This window comes from Rhyacophila brunnea, unplaced genomic scaffold (genome assembly GCF_057557595.1).
Source record: "Rhyacophila brunnea isolate RB1 unplaced genomic scaffold, BYU_Rbru_1.0 scaffold_23, whole genome shotgun sequence".
NCBI lineage: Eukaryota > Metazoa > Arthropoda > Insecta > Trichoptera > Rhyacophilidae > Rhyacophila > Rhyacophila brunnea.
The window spans coordinates 30,795,548-30,818,578 of record NW_028232893.1 but is presented as its reverse complement, the minus strand read 5'-3'; the positions used below and the strand labels follow the sequence as shown (position 1 = coordinate 30,818,578).

The 23,031-nt window shown below is 33.4% G+C and overlaps 2 protein-coding genes across 4 annotated transcripts in view; one reads left to right on the top strand and one right to left on the bottom strand.

Moving 5' to 3' along the window:
* Positions 1-383: 383 nt before the first annotated feature.
* Positions 384-20,336, bottom strand: l(2)k10201 (zinc finger protein 511 lethal (2) k10201). Its single transcript, XM_085950163.1, has 5 exons — positions 20,258-20,336; positions 17,362-17,529; positions 16,004-16,083; positions 13,758-13,876; positions 384-984 (listed from the first exon to the last, which is right to left on the bottom strand). Exons 2-5 carry the CDS (start codon positions 17,520-17,522, stop codon positions 535-537), a joined length of 810 nt encoding a protein of 269 aa, XP_085806289.1. The 5' UTR covers positions 17,523-17,529; positions 20,258-20,336; the 3' UTR covers positions 384-534.
* NTPase (ectonucleoside triphosphate diphosphohydrolase NTPase) overlaps positions 13,196-23,031 on the top strand; it is a 38,398-nt gene continuing 28,562 nt past the window's right edge. The window contains exons 1-2 of one of the 3 annotated variants that reach the window (XM_085950162.1): positions 13,196-13,316; positions 22,207-22,327. In XM_085950162.1, coding sequence (XP_085806288.1) covers positions 22,285-22,327 — 43 coding nt within the window. In that variant the 5' untranslated portion in view covers positions 13,196-13,316; positions 22,207-22,284. Of the gene's footprint in view, positions 13,317-19,670; positions 20,073-20,322; positions 20,491-22,206; positions 22,328-23,031 lie in introns of those variants that run through there. The other 2 variants (XM_085950161.1, XM_085950160.1) reach the window with 2 other exon arrangements.

The following is a 23,031-nucleotide window of genomic DNA, read 5'->3' as shown; positions in this document are numbered from 1 at the left end:
TTATTATAATTGCAATATTTTAATCCAGCATTACAGCGCCTGTACACGTGCATGGATTTACTGGCAGCAAAAGTGCATATTTTAAACTATCGTGACAATATGTAACTGTTCACACGTTTGTCAATGTCGTATCGCCCAAAATATACCAAAACTATTATGGTTTGGTTTTCGCGGGGTTTAGTTGAATTTTAAGAACTAACCAACACCATCTGTAAATTGTATTCTTATTTAGATGAAGACAAATACGTATGACAGACAAAGCTAAATGTGCACTATTTATGGCGGATCTTAACAGCCTACCTCCACCCTTCGCCACTGGTGTCTAGTTATTTGCAACTTTTATAATATATCAATATGGGGTAACGTGTTGAAAAATAATCCAATTATATTTTCTGTAAATTTTATTCGAAAATTAAACAAAATATACCTTAGAACAATTTTAGAAAGTACTTGACCGTACGGCTAACGGTTGAGATTGGAATGCAATGTAATCAACTTGACATTATTAAATCAGCCTTTCGCAGCTATTAACCATCAGCAATCCGGTAAACAATCCTTAAGTTCGACGAGCATATCTTCAGATTCCAGTCTGCTAGGTCTGGCGTCGCCGGAGCCATCTTTCTCTTCATCCTTCATATTGCAATCATTGGTGAATCTTTTACCGGTGTAAACACTTCCCTTACTACTAAAACCTTTAGTCTTCGAGTGACCGAATGAGAAATTCTTCAAAACCGGTTGTTTCACCTCCCTTTTAGGAGAACCGTCGATAACTTGATTCAACGGAGCATCAATTAACATTTCTTCACTGGTATTTGTTTGTTTTTGATGCTGATTTTTGTGGTGTTTGAGTTTCGCATTCTTCTTCTTTTTTTTGATGTTGTCATAGCGGAAATCGACGGGGAATTTGTGATGAGCGATGCAGTGCGCCCGTCTCTCTTCAGGATTGTTGAACTTCGTCTTGCATTCTTCCACGTAACACGCAAACTGGAAAATCAAATGATATACTGTCACGTTATTCAGTAATTATTGTGTTAACACCACCTGACTGGTTTTCTTATTCGATGATTATATGAGGGGCATTCAAAAGATAATTGAAACCTTAAATTGTGATAAATATAAGCAAAAAAAAAATGGGAATATTGGAATTATTATTTTTTATTCAATATTGAATAAACACAATAATTAAGAATGTAAAGTTGTGATTATATTGAGATGCATATAGCGTATTATCACGCTGTCACGGTGACAAATTTAGTCTTTAGTATTTTAAATGGTTTCGTCATTTTGCAGAATATTTTGAGTAAATTCAATGATGGAGTAACCTAGTAACGAGTCTGTAAATTCAATAATTTTTTGAACAGAACCCAACCCGCAGACCATAGATAATAGATAACATTTTTATAGAAAATACATAGTGCCAATCGCTAAAAACAAAAAACACGTGATTTTGACATGATTCGAAAATGTGTAGGCATGTAGAAAATGATAAAAAACGGTCATTGAGTCATGCAGGTGTCGATGCAGTGCAGTACAACGTGAGGTGACCTCATTGTTGGTCTTGTGATTTCGGCAGATTTTGCTAACTGACAATGTTCGTTTAAAGGTTCAAAATGTGCTACGGGATAGGAGCATCAGTCTGATAACATTTTAAAGACCAATAAAAACGACATTATACACCTTTTTCCCATAACGGCAGCTTACTGTGACGTCATGTGATAGTATGCGACATGCACTTCAATATAATTCGCGCTTTAGATTCTTTATTAAAGAAAATATATCATAAAATGCTCTGATACAATCGTTCTAGATATCGCACAAGTTCCAAATATCGTATGAAAATAAAAAAGTTGCTGAACTTTTTTGATCCATGCATGCGATCTTGCAACTGCGCAATATGTGTTTGCACGTGCATTGTCTTGTTATGGCCACGATTATAGGTACTGTCAGCAGTAATGACGTCACAAAAAACTAAAAAATACATGGGTGCTGTGAGTGTTTCATCTTGCCTCTCCACTGAAAAAAACATCCATCTAGAATCCAAGTCAATTTCCCACTTCTGCTGAACACTATATATCAGGGTTGGCGAACCTTTTTACGTACGCGTGCCAAAATTTCCCAAATAATATTTTTCGACTGTCTGACGTGCCAAGCAGTTTTTTATGGCGAAAAAAAAATGAAAACAAGAATTCTATTAAATAAGGGCTTCAAATTATTGGGTAAGTATATATATGCATTAACAGCAAGTATTTTAATAAAAAATCGAGCAAGTATTTTATTAAAAAGGTGGGAACTATTTAATATGAACAGCAAGTAAAAAATGATTATTGGTAAGTATTATAATATAACAATGGAAGTATTTAAATTATGATAGGGAATTATTTAAATAATTTTCGGGAATTATTTAAATAATTAATGGTAAGTGTAAATATCAATTTGTCAGTATAAAATCTATTTTGGACAGATTTTTTCTTTTACAGAAATAACTTATTTAGTAGCTTCCTTATTATGTTAAATTTAGTAGGATAGTATTGTTCTTTCTATCTGGCTCTCCAGAACAGACTGTACTATTAGAATGATATTTCTCTATTATTTCATCCCTTACGCCCATTTAGTGTAGCAGCATTTGTGTATCTATAAAATAGCTTAATGATGCAATGCGAGTCTCCTGAGCAAGCTTCTAGTGCCTTTAAGATACTATTTCATTTTAACTATCAGCTGTAACTTAACTTAACAGCACCTTCCAAACCATCAGTTGTAGGTAGCTGTTAGGCATACACTCTTGATCTAAGCGCACTTCAAAGATATATGTAACCTTACCTTATGAGATTCAAACCCTTAATCTCTACTTCATTGCGGAGTTAAATAAATTGTAGTGTCTATTATATACATTTTCAACTTTGCAATAATAACAAGACATACTTCAGACTTGTATAGTGCTTATTACATATTATTTTCAGTATCAGAATTCAATAATAAGACAGACTTCAGTTGTTTACAATAAATGTATTGCTTGTGTTCAAAAATTCACAATAATAATCAATGGTAACAAACATATGACAGAATAAAACGTTTTCTTCAATGATATATCAATTACATACAACCTATTACTAAAGACGACCGATGTCGATCAATGTGAATGATTGAAAATGATAATCTAGAATACACACCCAGTCAAACGATAACATAAAAATCTTTTCCTTCAATTACGTACAACCTATTACTAAAAACGTTTATGAAATTCATAAAAGAAAACATAAAATTTGTGTTGTTTTTACTGTTATATTATTTTATGCAAGTCTACATATAAATATCATAACATTTTAGGATTATCGGAAAACATTCCGATAATCCCAACTTTTGACTTTTGACAGCTCGATTTTTTTATTCGTTCATTGATCAGTATCAGAGCATAGACAAATCGGACGACTTATTAATTGTCCTCGGACTTAAGGCTCGCCAATGGCAATACGTTTCACGGTCTTGTTTACATTACATACTGTAATAAAGTAATAAATTAACAATATTAAATTATTATCTGATTCGGCATTTACACTAATAGTAAAAATAATAATATACATACTAGCTGAGCCAGCTGGCTCTCGCCAGTCTGTCTCGCTAGGTCTTGCAGACAGCTTTTCATCATAGTGACTTGGTATTGGATTTTAATATAATAATTGTAAAGTGTGTATAGACGGCGCCATAGTTTTCCCTTCGGGATGGATTTTCATTCACGTCAGACAATTGAAAATTTATCTGATTTGTCAGTTTTACGATATGCATGTCGTCACTGCAAATACAAATTTGGAGTCATGTGCGTAGTCTATTCTGGAGTCTGGCCTTCTCAATATCATCTGACACCATTTCAGGCTGCTAAGCCTAGCAAAACAGCTGGCAATCGCCGATTGCTACCACTGTCATTTTAATTTTAATACAATATATGTGTAGGTATGTGCATTTAAATATGATAAATAGTTATACATCTCAATCGTGATTATCATAAATAGCGATCCAATATAATGCGAATATTAATCTCTTTCGGGTCCCATTTACATAATAGAAAAAGGTTAGCAGCATAAAAAATAAATTTAAACATTATTTTGTTTCATTGTCTATAAAAAATAAATGCTTGGAGCCACAGAATAATATTTTAAAAATCATATTTTGTTTTAAAAATTAACCTTAAACAATATAGTTTCCCGGTGCGGGACATTCATATCGAGACAAATGTTGATAAATAATGAAGTAATACATATTATATCTGATAAGAATAGGAATTTATAAGACCTAAAGATGTGGAATCAGCTTAAAAAGGCCTTCATCCAGCAGTGGATTGATACAGGTTGATGACGATAATGACGATATAAATGAGTAGGTATATAAAATCACAAATTTAAAAAAATATTGCAGTTTATATGACCAAGAAGAGTAGAATTTGGTTGGGATAACCTTCATCCAGCAGTGGATTAATCTTGGTTGATGATGATAATGACGATATTATGAATGGGAAAATATAATATCAGCAATTTTGATAAATATAGTAATTCATATAACCGACAGAAATTCAAACAACTTAGAGAGGCCTTCATCCACCGGTGGATTGATTCAGGTTCATAATGATAATGGAAATATAAATAGATATAATATATTATCACCGATTTTGATAAATACAGCAATTCAAATGACAGAAAGGAGTAGAATCAGGCATGGGAGGCCTTTATCCAGCAATAGATGGGTTCAGGTCAATGATGATAAGGACGATAGAAATAGGTATAATATAGTAGTAGAATCAGGTTGCGGAACTCTTCATCCAGCAGTGAATTGATCCTGGTTGATGATGATGACAATATGAATATGTAGATAAATGTAATATCACCGATTTTGATAAATACAGAAATTCATATCACAGAAAGGAGTAGAATCAGGCTAAGGAGGTCTTTAAGTAGTGGATTGGTTTAGGTCGATGATGATGATGATATGAATATGTAAATAAATATAATATCACCGATTTTGATAAATACAGAAATTCATATGACAGAAAAGAGTAGAATCAGGCTAGCGAGGTCTTTATTAAGCAGTGGATTGTTTCAGGTCGATGATGATGATGATGATAATGATGATAATGACGATATGAATATGTAAATAAATATAATATCACCGATTTTGATAAATACAGCAATTCATATGACAGAAAGGAGTAGAATCAAGCTAGGGAGGTCTTTATTAAGCAGTGGATTGGTTTAGGTCGATGATGATGATGATGACGATATGAATATGTAGATAAATATAATATCACCAATTTTGATAAATACAGCAATTCATATGACAGAAAGGAGTAGAATCTGGCTAGGGAGGTCTTTATTAAGCAGTGGATTGGTTCAGGTCAATGATGATAATAATGATAATGACCATATGAATATGTAGATAAATATAATATCACCGATTTTGATAAATACAGCAATGCATATGACAGAAAGGAGTAGAATCAGGCTAAGGAGGTCTTTAAGTAGTGGATTGGTTCAGGTCAATGATGATGATGATGACGATATGAATATGTAAATAAATATAATATCACCGATTTTGATAAATACAGAAATCCATATGACAGAAAGGAGTAGAATCTGGCTAGGGAGGTCTTTATTAAGCAGTGGATTGGTTCAGGTCGATGATGATGATGATGATGACGATATGAATATGTAGATAAATATAATATCACCGATTTTGATAAATACAGAAATTCATATGACAGAAAGGAGGAGAATTAGGCTAAGGGGGTCTTTATTAAGCAGTGGATTGGTTCAGGTATATGATAATGATGATGATGACGATATGAATGTGTAGATACATATAATATCACAGATTTTGATAAATACATACATTCATATGACAAAAGGAGTAGAATCAAGCTAAGGAGGTCTTTATTAAGCAGTGGATGGATCCTGGTTGATGATGATGATGAAGATATGAATATTTAAATAAATATAATATCACCGATTTTGATAAATACAGAAATTCATATGACAGAAAGGAGTAGAATCTGGCTAGGGAGGTCTTTATTAAGCAGTGGATTGGTGCAGGTCGATGATGATGATGATGATGACGATATGAATATGTAGATAAATATAATATCACCGATTTTGATAAATACAGAAATTCATATGACAGAAAGGAGGAGAATTAGGCTAAGGGGGTCTTTATTAAGCAGTGGATTGGTTCAGGTATATGATAATGATGATGATGATGATGACGATATGAATGTGTAGATACATATAATATCACAGATTTTGATAAATACATACATTCATATGACAAAAGGAGTAGAATCAGGCTAGGGAGGTCTTTATTAAGCAGTGGATGGATCCTGGTTGATGATGATGATGAAGATATGAATATTTAAATAAATATAATATCACCGATTTTGATAAATACAGAAATTCATATGACAGAAAGGAGTAGAATCTGGCTAGGGAGGTCTTTATTAAGCAGTGGATTGGTTCAGGTCGATGATGATGATGATGATATGAATATGTAGATAAATATAATATCACCGATTTTGATAAATACAGAAATTCATATGACAGAAAGGAGGAGAATTAGGCTAAGGGGGTCTTTATTAGGCAGTGGATTGGTTCAGGTATATGATAATGATGATGATGATGATGACGATATGAATGTGTAGATACATATAATATCATAGATTTTGATAAATACATACATTCATATGACAAAAGGAGTAGAATCAGGCTAGGGAGGTCTTTATTAAGCAGTGGATGGATCCTTGTTGATGATGATGATGACGATATGAATATGTTTTTAAATATAATATCACCGATTTTGATAAATACAGCAATTCATATGACAGAAAGGAGTAGAATCTGGCTAGGGAGGTCTTTATTAAGCAGTGGATTGGTTCAGGTCGATGATGATGATGATGATGACGATATGAATATGTAGATAAATATAATATCACCGATTTTGATAAATACAGAAATTCATATGGCAGAAAGGAGGAGAATTAGGCTAAGGGGGTCTTTATTAAGCAGTGGATTGGTTCAGGTATATGATAATGTTGATGATGATGATGACGATATGAATGTGTAGATACATATAATATCACAGATTTTGATAAATACATACATTCATATGACAAAAGGAGTAGAATCAAGCTAGGGAGGTCTTTATTAAGCAGTGGATGGATCCTGGTTGATGATGATGATGAAGATATGAATATTTAAATAAATATAATATCACCGATTTTGATAAATACAGAAATTCATATGACAGAAAGGAGTAGAATCTGGCTAGGGAGGTCTTTATTAAGCAGTGGATTGGTTCAGGTCGATGATGATGATGATGATGACGATATGAATATGTAGATAAATATAATATCACCGATTTTGATAAATACAGAAATTCATATGACAGAAAGGAGGAGAATTAGGCTAAGGGGGTCTTTATTAAGCAGTGGATTGGTTCAGGTATATGATAATGATGATGATGATGATGACGATATGAATGTGTAGATACATATAATATCACAGATTTTGATAAATACATACATTCATATGACAAAAGGAGTAGAATAAGGCTAGGGAGGTCTTTATTAAGCAGTGGATGGATCCTGGTTGATGATGATGATGACGATATGAATATGTTTTTAAATATAATATCACCGATTTTGATAAATACAGCAATTCATATGACAGAAAGGAGTAGAACCGGGCTAGGGAGGCCATTATCCAGCAGTGGATTGGTTCAGGTCGATGATATAAGAATGATAGAAATAGGTATAATATCGCAAATTCGTTAAACCGATAGTAGTAGAATCAGGTTGCGGAACCCTTCATCCAGTAGTGGATTGATCCTAGTTGTTGATGATGATGATGATTATGATGACGATATGAATATGTAGATAAATAACATTAGAAATTCAATACTGTCAAGAATACAATCAACGTAGAGAGGCCTTCATCCAGCAGTGGATTTATTGAGACTCGTAATAATAATGGCATTATATATAGATAGGTAGATAATAATATTATATCACTGATTTTGATAAATATAACAATTCATGTGTAAGTAAGGAGTAGAATAAGGCTGAGGAGGCCTTCATCCAGCAGTGTATAGGTCAAGATTGATGATGATAGGGACGAAAAAAATAGGTAGATAATATACAATATCACACATTTTGATAACTATAACAATTCGTATTAATTTCTTTCATTGTTTGCAATGGCAACTTTTTTAGTATGGAAATTAGTAGCCTAGGTAATTATTCAATAACAAAAATAGTGGGTGAACAGCCACAAAGTATTTTAAAAAAATCAAATTTGGAATATCACATTATCTATGAAATGGCCGTCAGTGGCGTACCCCGCTGTCAAAAGATATTATACGCATTAAATTGTACCAAAATTATGGTTTTTTCACCGGAAAAAAGTGCGCCAATGCCTACATTACGATATTTGAATAAAAATAATCGAATTCGTTTGTCAAATAAAGGATTAGAAGGTCTTAAGCGACAAAGACGTCATTCTGACAGGCGTGGACAGTAAATATGGCGATCGTATACGGTGTGTAAGAAAATATCGGATATAAACGTCACGTACCTGTAAAATCATTGAAAATTTGTGAATTGTGGTCAATTCAAACGGTAGATGAATCGGTAGCGCACATTTTGAAGTGAAGATGTAAAAATAACAATAAAATGTCGCTTAAATGAGCCGTTGGTGTATTTTCCAAAATCTCTTAGGATAATAATAATGAAAGATTATATAAATAATTAAGATAATTACTTAAATTAGTAATTTTAAAAGACGTTGAAAAAAACCTTTTTTGTAGTGATGAGTAAAAAAACATGTAAAATATAAAAAATCCACGAACCCTAACTAATTCATTTAGCATACTATTTTAATTGAGATAAATTTAATATCATACTATTAATTATTGTTGTACCCAAACTGAGATTCATTTTTTTTTTATAAAATTAGACAATAATAGGTAATAAAAATGTACTTAGTTTAAAAAAATGATTTCTGTAATATTTGTAGTACGAGGGTGGGTCAATAATTCCTTAGAAAAAAGCATTAAAACAGTTTTTATTTTTGTATTTTTTTTTTATTTCTCAACATAATCTCCTTGGAGCTCAATACACTTCGTTAGACGTTTCTCAATTTTTTTTAAACCGTCAGAAAAATAAGTTTTCGGAAGGTCCTCAAAATAAGCATTTGTCCGATCGATGACTTCTTCATTTGAAAAAAAACGTTGTCCACTTAGCCATTTTTTTAAGTTTGGGAAAAGCAAAAAGTCACTGGGGGCTAAATCTGGCGAATACGGTGGGTGGTCGACCAATTCGATCTTCAATTCTTCAATTTTAGCCATTGCTCGTAAACATGTGTGAACACGGGCATTGTCCTGATGAAAGAGGATTTTTTTCCTGTTTAAATAAGGCCGTTTTTCTTCAATTTTGTTTTTTAGCTGGTCCAATAAAGATGCATAATAATCCCCTGTTATTGTTTTTCCTTTTTCCAAATAGTCAACGAAAATAATTCCACGTGCATCCCAAAATACAGTAGCCATAACCTTACCAGCTGATTTTACGGTTTTCGCCTTCTTTGGACATGGTTCGCCTTTCGCAATCCACTGCTTTGACTGTTCTTTCGTCTCGGGAGTATAGTGGTGTATCCATGTTTCATCTACAGTCACAAAGCGACGAAAAAATTCATCCGGATTGCGTTGCATGAGCGACAACAGGGCTTTAGAGGCCACCACCCTATTGCGTTTATTGTCGACTGTGAGCAAATGCGGCACCCATCTTGCAGACATTTTTTTCACGCCCAATTTGTCATGTAAAATAGAAATGACGCTACCTTTTGAGATCCCTGTAACCTCAATTATCTCACTCAACTTTAATATTCGGTCACTTAACACCATATCGTGGATTTTATTGATCATTTCTGGTGTAGTCACCTCTACAGGACGTCCTGAGCGTGGTTCATCCTTTGTTGATGTACGACCACGTTTAAATTCATTTAACCAGTTATAAATAGTTGCAAGTGAAGGAGCAGATATGCCGTGAACTAAATCCAACTAATTTTTTATTTCCTTTGCTGTTAACCCTTTTATATTAAAATGTTTAATAACAGCTCTAAACTCAATTTTCTCCATTTTCCATTTTTCCATTTTCCACAAGCAAATTTTTTTTTAAATGTACGAGAAACACACAACAACCCGACCAATCTGATTGAAACTTCGTAGCATACTGAATCGGTAGTGCCGCTGCATGAAAACAAACCGCTTACAGTACTAGTCGCGCCACCTGTCGGCTTTTCTAAGGACTTATTGACCCACCCTCGTACCTACTTAGAGAACCTATATTTTTGATCAATTATTAATTTAATCTTTGAGGTTATTCGCATTTATTTTGTGAAATGTCCATCTAGCTCTTTTTTCTGCACCTCTGCGACTTCTTATTTGATCTTCTTTTAATAATAATATAATCATAAATAGTTTGTTCTTACCGATATTCACGAATGCATAGACTAATATACTTTATATGCGATAATGGTAACCCTAAAATGCCGTGCGCCCCATTGAATGTTTTTTACTTTTCATACGATCAAAATAATAATGGATATTGATTTTATCTATTGGCCCATGCCATTTAAATAATGATTATTTATTTTTACTACTGATTTTTGAATATTATTTCTTGCTGTACCAATATTTTACATTCAACATTAAAACTGGCGGGCTTATACCGATACTTTGAAATAAATACTTACCATTCATTTAAAATTCTGACAGTTCAAACTTGTATATTGTAGTTCAAAATTGTATATTAATACTTGCTTCAAAAATGCACGCCTTAAATAAGTTTAAAAATTACAATTGAGTTCTTGAGATTCTATCTTACACCGTGTTTCTAGTCGAAGGCATATCTTTCATATTATATTCTCAATCACTGAACGGTTTTCATTTTTCGCGATTATGTTTGAGGCAAAATAACAAGCAGTTATTATGTTTGATGATTGAATATTTAAATTTTTAATTGCGTGATCCTAAGGACCGAGCTATGCAATTATACATTTACATTAAACGTAATAATTGTTGTTGAAGAGTATTTGCTTGCGATATTTTATACAATTCGATCTCTCATTTATGCATGAATTTCGTCATTTCCGTTTGAGCGAGAGAGTTGGAAAGTTTTTTTATAAAGAAAATATTTTTTTAATTATTATAGGTAATTTGTTTTTCTTTTCAAAACGAAACATTCGTGTGCCATAGATTCGACATCACTGATGTATCGTCGGTACCCTTTACAATTCTTATACGTCTCGAACGTGGCACTGCAAGACAAGAAAGACAGAGCTTGGGATAGAGATTTTTGGTGGACGTTTATGCAGTCGGCCTTGGACATAAATGGCCTGTCACGCAAGATTAAGAACAAGAAGATCAGCCAGAATCATTCCACCAGCGAAATTATTGTCAATTGAAATAAAATATCCAATGTCGTTTTAGTATACATATTATATTGTTTGCACAGGTGATAATCTATTATTAGCATGGGTATTTAAAAAAAATGTATATTGTATTCAATGATAATTAGTCACTACAAAATCATATAGAGATGACACAGTATTGATTATAACATCATATGTTTCGTTGTTAAATGTGATAATATAATTTTTTTTAATACTGTAAAAGGCTTTGATGCCCATTGACAGTAGTCAGTGGCGAAAGGTGTAGGTAGACTGTGGAGATTCGACATAAATAGTGCACACTAAACATTGTCAGTCATACATATTTGTTTTCATTGAATGAAGAATATAAATTGCAGATGGTATAAGATACTTTTTAAAATTCAATTAAACCGCGATTTGACTCACGCATTCTCTAGGTACAAGTGACCTAATTGAGCCGTTCACATCTCGCACGGTGTTATCTCTCGCACGACAAGCGCTAGTGATCGCGAGACTTTCGACAATGCGACGTTTAAAGCCATTCCAAAATGAATTATGTCCGCCTCTCGATCGAGTCGAGATTATTTAGTCACCTAGCGTGTGCACTGCCGAGAATACATCTTGCAAGTTATCGTGACATATAAAATCTCAAAGGAACCGTGTATCACAATTGAGTTGTCGGGCTTTCTTCTTGCACTCGCGCTTTTTCATGCCCATTAAAAAATGCATTACGTCACCTAGCTTGTACACTGTCAAATGAAACGCATCATTTGGGCGCAGCACATTTTTGGTATTCGCACGTAAAGTGTAGTGAGACACGCAACATCTGGACAACGTCTAAAGCAAACCATAATAGATATTAGAGAAAAATATCCTTCAGTCTATAAAACATCTAAAATATGAAATTAAATCGTAAATAATTTCACATATTTTATAGATAGAAGAGTATTTTTTGTGTATCATGATTTGGTTATGCAGGGTTTAATGGAATTTTAAAAAACTATTTGCAAATTGTATTCTAAGATAAACAAATAAGTATGGCTGACTTTAGTGTGCACTATTTATGTTGAATCTCCATTGCCTACCTCCATCCTTCACCACTGACAGAAGTATAGTGAAACATGAGTGGAGTGGAGTTTGAGAAAATTACATAAATGTATTGTGACTTGACCAGGCTACGTAGAAAATGTGACGTCACGAAATATTTTGTTATTAACTCATTTTTGAAAATAGACGGCTCAATTAAGGTGCTGAGGATTAAACTAGTGCAAGTGTCATATGATCGAAAATGTGTAACAAGCAGTTTTCACGTTATGACATATCTACTTGAAATAGGACTCAAACATGTAACACTGTAACAACTGGATTTTATCCCGTGGCAACGTATGTAAAGCCGCAGTTAGACCACGCGAGCAAATGTTTGTTCTTCCCCATCTCCAGCAAAATTCTCTTGACATAAACGCTTTTTGTTGAGCGAGCATAAGAATTTCGCCAGAGTGGGGGAAGAACAAACATTCGCTCGGTTGGTCTAAATGCGGCTTAATATGAATATTTTGGCGTGACTTATTTTCCTTCAAACACTAAAAACATTAATAATGACATATCATTTTTTGTCTTGGATTAGTATGAACGGATCATTTGATCATTTATAGAATTTACAATCGCATATGTAATGAATAACGAATTCGCTTTACTCTAGTTGGTTACCGTTGCACTTGTATTAGTTGAATCCTCAGCACGTCAATCATTCGTCGGTTTAGTCCATTTATAAAGTGACATAACATGAATAAAAACGTGTGTATATACCGCATGGTGCTGTAAAGTGCTTCGGGACATGAGAATGGTTACATGTAAATTGTACGTAAAACATTTCACCGTGGCACAGTTCGCCGTGAGCTTTCTATCGGAAAGAGATGACTGTATACTATACGGTCTCCAATTTTATTAGATTCAATATGAACATTAAATCAATTTTCATAGCTGATTTTTGCAAAATTCATGAATTCAAGAATGAAAAACTAACCTAACCTAACAAATAATCCAGTATATCGGCTGTTTTCAAAATTTTTTTGCTGCTGGCTTCCTGTAAAGTGTAAACCGACAAAAACAGTGTTTTATTCAGATAAGAATTTTATGTCAGTACTATACGACCCAAAGAGGTTGGACAGTCTTTAATATACGGCCATATATTTCCGATACAACATTTCACGGTGAAGTGTAATACGGCGAACTGCACACGTACAAGTTTCCGGACACGGATGAGAATTGGGACTGGTAAATGGAAGATGTTGAACTTACGGAGGGTCCTCTTTCGGCTAGCACAGCGAAGAAGGAGTCATGCGACTCGGCGCAATGTAAGTCCAGCAAGTGAGCGCTCGGGAGGTGCTTCCTGCATTCACAGCAGAGGTAGCGATGCGCTGAAAGTAAAATCACAAAAGAGTTTACATTAATGACGAGGGGGCCTATCAACCATAAATTGCTTTGCAATCTGGTCTGTTCGCCATGCCTGATATTTATATCAAGTGTGATGAAGACAAACTGAAAATTAGCTTTGAAATAATTTATAATTTTGTATGTCAAAATCAAAGATCCAGAGATCAAAGCTGGGATGGAGCGCATTTGGATGTCTGAATCAAATGTTCAAGAATGACATTTCAATATTATAATTGTGTGGACCAGTGGGTCTATTCTATGCTTATCGACCGCTAAAGTGATAAAGTGAAAAATATTATCAAACTTAGGGTAGGTTTGTATCAAAATATTAGCACTTATTGTAACAATTACACGAAGCCGGTTTTTATTGTTGCAATAAGTGCTATATTTTAACAGCACCTATCTTGCTGCTGTTAAAATATCGCACTTATTGCAACAATAAAAACCGGCTTCGTGTAATTGTTACAATAAGTGCTAATATTTTGATACAAACCTACCCTAAGTTTGATACTATTTATCAATTTAGTGTTCGATAAGTATAGAATAGACCCACAGAACCAGATTTGTTCAACCCACAATTGAAGGCATGAGAATGAAAACTATACAAAGACCAAATAGTGAATTTTACAGGAGAGCCAATAAACTGATTTAAAATAATTACAAGATCAAAAGAACTTTTTATATACAATGTTTTTAAATTTTCTGTTGAATCATATAAACTTGACTTGACTAGCTTAAACGATCAAAAAAAATTGTACTTGATAGAAATACTGAATAATGAAATGTCATTCCATATTGATTTCCATAGTAACGCACGTATATATTATTTATAATAATTTAGTTTCTAGGACCCCGTAGCAACCAATAATGGTATCGAAATAACTTTTCATACAAAACAGAATTAACTAAAAATTAATTCAATTCTACTTAAAGATGGCTAAAAGTATTAAAAACATGCATTAGCATCGTGTTCTGATATATTCTAAAAGTTTCAAATGTCTAGCTAGTCGGGAAGTTAGTTAAAAAGTAAAACAAGATTTGTAATGGACAAATAAGAATACGACCTAAGAAAAACATTGTAAAATATGTGTGATCCATATCATTCAAAAAGTGAATGTAACGTGATAGTTAAAGTAGTTTTGAACATTTTATAACAAAAATAATTAAATATTTGCAGATACATATTTTTTTATCAATTAAATTGTGTTTGGTTCTTATCCTGTTTTCAATATTAATTTTATTATTTTATTTTTAAATACTAAGTAAATGAATATTAATTCCGTTTTTTGGCTTATTTATTTTCATAAATGTTTTTTATCACTTATAAGTAAAAATGTTACAAAATATGAGAATCAAAAATATTTTTTATTCATTTTGAGGATCAACATCTTCAACATTTTTGCCGGTTGTTTTTTAGTCTTCCTACGACGACGAGGAGTACTAATTTCTTCTTCCTCACTTTCTAAGATGTACTCAGAGTCACTATCTTCCATATTCTTGAACATAATATCTTCACTTTCACTGGACATAATATTAAGAAGACACTTGAATTGACAGCTTACAGAAATATAACTGACGTTCGAATTAGAATGAAAACGAGATATAAATGGTTTATATATCTTTCTCATTCTAAGTGAAGTTAGCTTTTAGCTGAATTTGATACCACTACTGCCATCTTGTGGCAAAAGTAGGAGTTCGTTATATCTCGTTCTCAAACTCATCGATATAGGTTTTTTTTTTTAATATGAAATTACCGAAAAACCGTTTTTAGACTTTTTGGTTTATATCCTGTTCTCATTCTCGGGTCTTCAATTATTCAGTTCTGAGATAATTAGTGTTTAAGTTAGAGATTCATTGAAAAAAAAACTCAATATCTTCTCTGATTCACTGTTAATGTTGAAAAATCTTCATCTGTTTCTTCCAGCATTTCACGAATGTCAGACTTGTCTTTGACGTCTGGTTCTGATCCACACAATTGTATGACCGGATTTTGAAAGTTATATACATGATAATAGGATAAATGTATAAAGTATTTTTCAATAGATTTTGACTATATTATATTGTGGACTTTTCGGTTTTTGTAAATATTCTTCAAGTTTAATAATAGTTACCTGCATTGTAATGAGAATCAAACTCCATTATTGAACCGAATCGCGTCACGCATCCGGGAATGTGGCACGATATGGAAACACTGAAAATATTCAGACGGCATTAGAATTGATTATGTGGTCAGTAAATTACGTGCTAATGGTCAGGAGGGTTAGTTTAAGATTGCACAGCCAATGTTGATTAAGAGATTGTTTAGTATGCCAGTTTCTGTATTTCTGTAGGACTTGCTGTCAGTCACCTGCAATCTATCAGCCAGTAACGTGATAAACTCCGAGAAGCTGTACAAAATGCTCTTGTGCCACTACCGGGTTTAGAAGATTAGTTCTCAAGTGGCACATAAACAATATTTCGTCACCGTTCAGGCAAAAGTCACCAACCCTGAAAATGGCAGTTTTGAGTTGAGTATGTCACCCGAAGCGTAAAATTATGTTCTTTAAGATGCAAAACTCACCACGGTACATTAGTTAGTAAAATTTTGCTTAAATCCGAATTATTTGTTTTTCACTAGATGACTTTTGATAAAATCTTAACAAGCAAAAGTCATTATAGGTGAATAGACATTATTGACTATATAAAAAAAATAAATCCTTCGTTATAAATATACTAGCAAAAGTCACTATACTATGGATGGTGAGTTTTACTGATCCTTCTTTTGGCTAACATTGTTCAGATTATTAACAAGCAAAAGTCACCAAACCATAATTGAGCTACCTTGCCTCCTTCAAAACCGTCCAGATGTTTTAATTAGCATCAAAAAGTAAAATTACCTTAAAGAAATTATTAAGACATGAGAAAATAATTTAATGTAGATAAAACTTTAAAAACATTAAAATCTGATTTTTCCTGCATTTTCAAACTTTCAAATTGCGATATCTCAAAACTATGTTTTTAGGATTGGTGACTTTTGCCTGAACGGTGACGATTTATTCTATACATAAATATTCCTTTTGAATGATTTGACATTTATCGCGTATTGAATCAATCTGAAAGCTAAGCTGTGATTGGCTAATGTTATGAACTGAGTGTATCGGTTTTCGAATAATACAAGAAGCGGCATAGTACAGGGTGAAGGGAAAATTTTTAAGGTTTAATTGAATTTTAAAAGTTAACCAACACTATCTGCAATTTGTATTTTTAGTTCAATGAAAACAGATAAGTATGTCTGAAAAAGTTTAGTGTGCACTATTTATGTCGGATCTCGACAGCCTACCTACACCCTTCGCCACTGGTGCCCGAAAGTGTGGAACGAAACAAAAAGTTTAATTTTAGTCTTGTGTTATCAGGCAGATACTCTCATTCCATGATGAAATTAATGACAGAAATTAACGGAGTCACAAATAATTTATTGTTCTTAACTTACGATGGGTGGCAGAGAGACTCGTCATCTATATCGTAAACCCCGAGTCGGAGTTGAAGTGGCGCCAGAATTTTGCTGTCGACAAAGAAGTCATCATTGAAAGGTCTCCGGCCCACTCCTAGCTGCTTCAATATTTCAGACAATGGGCAGTTCTTCACTTCCATGCTTTCTCTGTAAAGATTTTCAAAAATAGATTTTAGATAATAGATAGAATACCCATAACATGCCTAATCATTTCAAACATAATTAAATTGCATATATAAGTATCGATACACCTTCCTAGCTGGATCCTGTGTTAGTCTTTCACTAAGGGATTTGAGTGGAGGGAGACTTTGTGTATACCTACGTAAATCACTAGGTCTTGAAATTTTTACATCTCCGCGCGGAGTTTGCTATGCTATGGTCCGGTGGAGGTAGGCTGTTAAGATACGACATAAACTTTGTCAGTCATATATATTTGTTTTCATTTAAGTATGACTAGATACCGCAGATGGTGTTGGTCAGTTTTAAAAATCCAATTAAACCTTGCCAAAACCAAACCATAATAGTTTAGGTATGCTATGGGTGATCAAAAATAGTGCACACTTTTTCAGTTATACTTATTTATTTTTGTTGAATTAGTAATTCATATTATTAGGTACAAATGATGTGGTTAGTTTTTTAAATTCATTAAGTCCTGCCTAAACCAAACTATTTATAAACGATAAAAATATTCTTCTATCTATAAAATATCTAAAATGATGTATGGCTTAATGGCATAATTTTAAATATTTTATAGACAAACGAATATTTTTTGACTATTATCTATTATAATATGTTGGATTAGGAAGGGTTTATTTGAATTTTAAAAACTAACAAACAGTTGTACAAAACACATTGTAGTCTTAGTTCAATGAAAACAAATACGTTTGTTCGAAAAAGTTTAGTGTGCACTATTTATGTCGGATTTTAACAGCCTACATCCACCCTTTGCCACTGTGAGATTTATACTGAATTCTTTGTATAAAATAATATTTTAACCTTTTCCATGCCTCACGATATTACTATGGCAATATCCGATAGGCCGTAGATTTTGAGCGATACACGTTGAATGTAGAGTGAAGCTCTTATTAAAATTGCTTAATACCGATAATTTCTCGCTTAGTATTTCTTTATAATTATTCAAACAGATGTCACTGTGTTTAATTTTTTAGATTATGCAAATCAATCGACAGTGGCTAGTAATTTGAGTTTAAAGTTGGGCGAGATAAATCTCGTGAAATTTGTATGTGCAGCCTGTCGATCACGGTCTCATAGAGCGAGATAATTTGTTGAAGGTATAGAACCGGTTAAGGCGTTTTAAGACCAAAAACCAAACCAAAACCTAGACAAGTTATTTAAAAAAATATACATTTATTTTGCTTGACTGTCAGCTGAAAGTTGGTAGTTCGGGGTACTTAGTCTTATGGTTTGAGGCTAGACCAGCGGTTCTCAAACTGGGGTCCGCAAAAAACCAACGCATAATTATAGCATGTAACATTTCTTGATGACAGTTTAATTCAGGAACAGTTCCTTGATTTGATAAATGATGGGGGTGCAAAACATGTTTTTCTTGAAACGTGTTGTAGTGATTTTTGGATTGAAATGGCACAGTCCTATCCTGATGTTGCAAAGATGGTTCTAAGAGTGCATTTCATTCGCAACCACCTGTGAGTGTGAGACAGCTTTTCTTACATTACCCACTTACTATCAAGACAAAATCTCGAAATGGATTTTACGCGACAAATGACATGAGAGATGCACTGGCCAAAACAAAGCCAAACATAGAAGAATTGGTTCAGGCAAAGCAGACGCATCCATCACTTTAAAATTTATATTTAAATTTAATGACTACATAACATGTAATATTTTCTGAATACGTACATAATTGTTTTATTCACAACAGCCTATAAGCAGTGCTGCGCTGTAGGTATGTGGCACCCTTGTGCAAAGTATTTGGCACCCCGAATTTCTTTAAAATAATATAGATTTTCTTTTTTTACTAAAGGGGTCCGCGAGCCATTTAATAATTTTGAAAGGGACCGCCACGCAGGAAATTTCAAAAAGTTTGAGAATCGCTGGGCTAGACGATTTTTTGTTACCTACACACAATCTGATTCACTTTAACGGTAAAATTGCTGAAGTTGAAGAAAATAAAAATGTAATCACTAAATACTTAGAAGAAAATGTTTCAACATCATTGGGTTTAGTAGGTAACTTTTATTGATATTTATTTTAAAAAATAGAATTAGATGAATGATGATGATTGAAATCGCAATTGGTCCAATCACAGCAGAGTAAGAATTTGTAAACAAACGAATCGCGATTTGAAAATTTCAATTAGTATTGATTTCATCGAGAAAATAATCGAGTGCATAGGAAATTTTCGCACAGGTGAAAATATTGCAATAAACATCACGCGCGTAGGTAATAAGACAATGTTTGAAGTATTGTTTGCGGAAATAATAGCAAAAGAGAGAAGATAACGCGCCACGACAGTTCAAGGTCCTCGAATTACGATGACAACGGGAAATAATTACAATATTTCTCGAAAGAACGCAGCATTAGTTTGGCATTGACAACTATCGAGCATAGTTTGTTTCGGCAGCGGAATTCTCATTCCGCCGAGTTTAATTGAATAGCATTAGTTCGCGCACCGTGACGGATATAAAATGAGCGAAATTCGACAACGCAAGGTATGTAGAATGTTACTTTTACTATTTTAGGAATCTAGTTACGTAAAATTAACAGTCATGTCACGTCCATGTGGATTATTTACATTGAAAACGTGTATATTGTCTCTCCGTTGATTGAATTATTTTCTAGATACGACCGTTATTATTTTATAAAAACCGGAAAGTCAATATTAGTATGCACTTACTAAGGATCTTGGCGTTTTATCCCGGTTCCTGCGTCGATATGATTTGACATTTCGATTTTCGGGCTGAACTGTCAACAGTGTCAGTGCGTCGACCTAACCTAAACGGAGACAGTTTATTTTTACTTTTGTGCTGTGCTTTTTCTTCAAAATGAAACCTTGCAGAATTTAGAACACATAAACAGCAGGCATGACTTCCCGTTATGGGAAAATTCAATACGTACAGATATTTAGTGGTAAGTTTAACTCAACACTGCAAAATAGCACGTAAATGACAACATAAATAAAATTTGTCAATTCGATTTTTTGCCACAGAAACTTTTTGAAATAGGAACATTATTTTGTAGATTTCCTTTTTCGCAAAACATTTCAAATAAAAACTGTTCCGTTTTATCCATAAATGCAATAACTGCTAATTATTTACCCATCCGTGTTAGGTAGGTAGAATAGGTAGGTATACTTGTTATCATGGATTAAAATAATATTATAATCATGATAAAAAATGATATTTTTCATAATCAAAGTTCAATTCATTCAAAATTTGATGTTTTCACTAATAATTCTATTCTAATGGTAAGTTTTTATTTAGAATTAAATAAGTATACTTACTATAAGATACTCAATTGTGGTTGTGGTTGTAGTCTTTTGCAACATAAAAACAAGCCAAGATCTAATGCTGGCCTTCACAATGGTCCAAGTCAGTTTCAATGGTGGTTTGGTGTTTATCATTGTGAATATATCGATATATGCGTTGGCCGGCAAATGTTTGCCGTTTATCAACACAGTATCAGTGTTTCAATACGTATCAAAGGGCATTCACCTTGCTTGGACCATTGTGTACCTAACCCATAAGGTTTGTTTTTATGTTTAGAAACTAACATTTCTGCCAATTTTTTAAATTTTTTTTTGAAACCTTTGTAGCAACAATTTCACCGGTAAAGTGAATCTGACTGATGGGTAATGAAAAACGAAGAGTCACCCACGTTAGGCCTTGAACCACTAATGTTTCAGTTGACAGCCAAGCGTGTTACTAAATGCACCATTGAAGTTGTGACAATTTTTTTGACCTTAGTACACCTGATTACGTGATATGGTGGACGAGGTGGATTGTTTGATTTTGAGTCAACTGACCAACTGCATAAAACAGGCTGATTCTATTGTCGAACGAGAACTTCTTGTCCACGTGTCAAAACTGTGAACTAACTAATCTCCTCCAGTGCAGCTAATCACACTTCCATTTTAAAATGAGGAACTCCCCCAAATTTATCATTTCATTTTACGTTCCCGTGGTGTACAGGTTTATCAATTTACGTAATTTGAAGCTTTTTATAATAAAAATATGTCTAAAACCATCAGCAGTGATGTTAGAATTATTATTAGTAAACTTTTTCTGTGTTGCGGAGAAGAAAAGGAGTCGCAACTAAAAAGAGAGCCGATACATTATTTAAACATGCGTTGCCGCTATGATAGGACTGAGAAGTCTTCTATATGCGACTACACCGACTGTTATCGCCAATTTCTTATTGTCGGACCATAAATTTAGATTCGAAGCATCAATGACAGACCATAATTGATAGATATCATCAACTTTTGCTGTTTGTCTTTTATGTATTATATATTCATTTGTGTCGCGTGTCTTTCCTATAAACGCAATTTTGTTTTCATACTAGAAAAGACAATACGATATACTTACTGTACTTACTTGTATTCACCTGAGTTTCTTAATCAATTTTCGAAATCATTTACTATGTTAATTAATTATTAATTGAACTGGGCTTACGTGGTTATTTCTACTTTAATTAAGTCATTTATTTATGTTGACAGCTGTTACGGACCATAAACCAATCTTCGGAATGGTCGATTATAAATAAATCATTTATCTTTTCCAACATTTAACCGTTTCTGTGTATTTTGTTGTGTTTTAAAAGAGTATTTGTTTTGTATTTTGACAGCTCCGGGACGTAGATGGCGTTGCTAACAATGTCAGCCGTTCCAGCAGGAAGGCCCGCCCTGCTGGAAGGCTTCAGCAGATGTTCATCCTGACCACACTTGTCTCCGTCACCATTATTTTGGGTGAGGAACTAACTATAACCTTACTATCAGATATGTCTGATCCTAAGATCATATCGACACCTACGTAGAAAGGTTGTAACTACGTTTTTAATATTTTGACTTGATTGCCTTTATTAAATAATTTTAAAGATAATAAAACGATTATATCGAAAAATAATCAAAAATTCTAGGAGTTAAATTAACGTTGTGGTGTCATTAAAATTTATTGAAATCGTACTACTGAAAAGTTACCATTTTGCAGTTCTGACCTTGTACATAGGAGCTGTCGATATGGGTCTCTACAAAGTTGAGGTTTGTATTAACAGATTTTTGTTTCTACGAGAAATGAATGTTAGTGACTTGTTCAACCTATTAGCTTCTTACTCTGACTCCAAACTCACATTGAAAATCAATACGTAGATTTTCCAGACCCTGGATTCGAACCTGCGACCCACGACATTATAGACCGACGCATTAGCCACTCGGCGATTCCTTGTAAAATAGATATCAACAGAACGTCCACTTTTACAGTGCCTGTACACATGCATGGATTTACTTGCAACAATCTGTGTTTTTTAAACTATCATGATAATAACTGTTTCCACATAAAAGTGCTGATTTTCTTGCCAATCTCATTCTTCAACCGTAAGCAAGACACGATGTTGTCATTGTATGGTGCTATTTGATCAGTTGTAAAAACTGGTAAATGTCAAGAATGTTTTGCG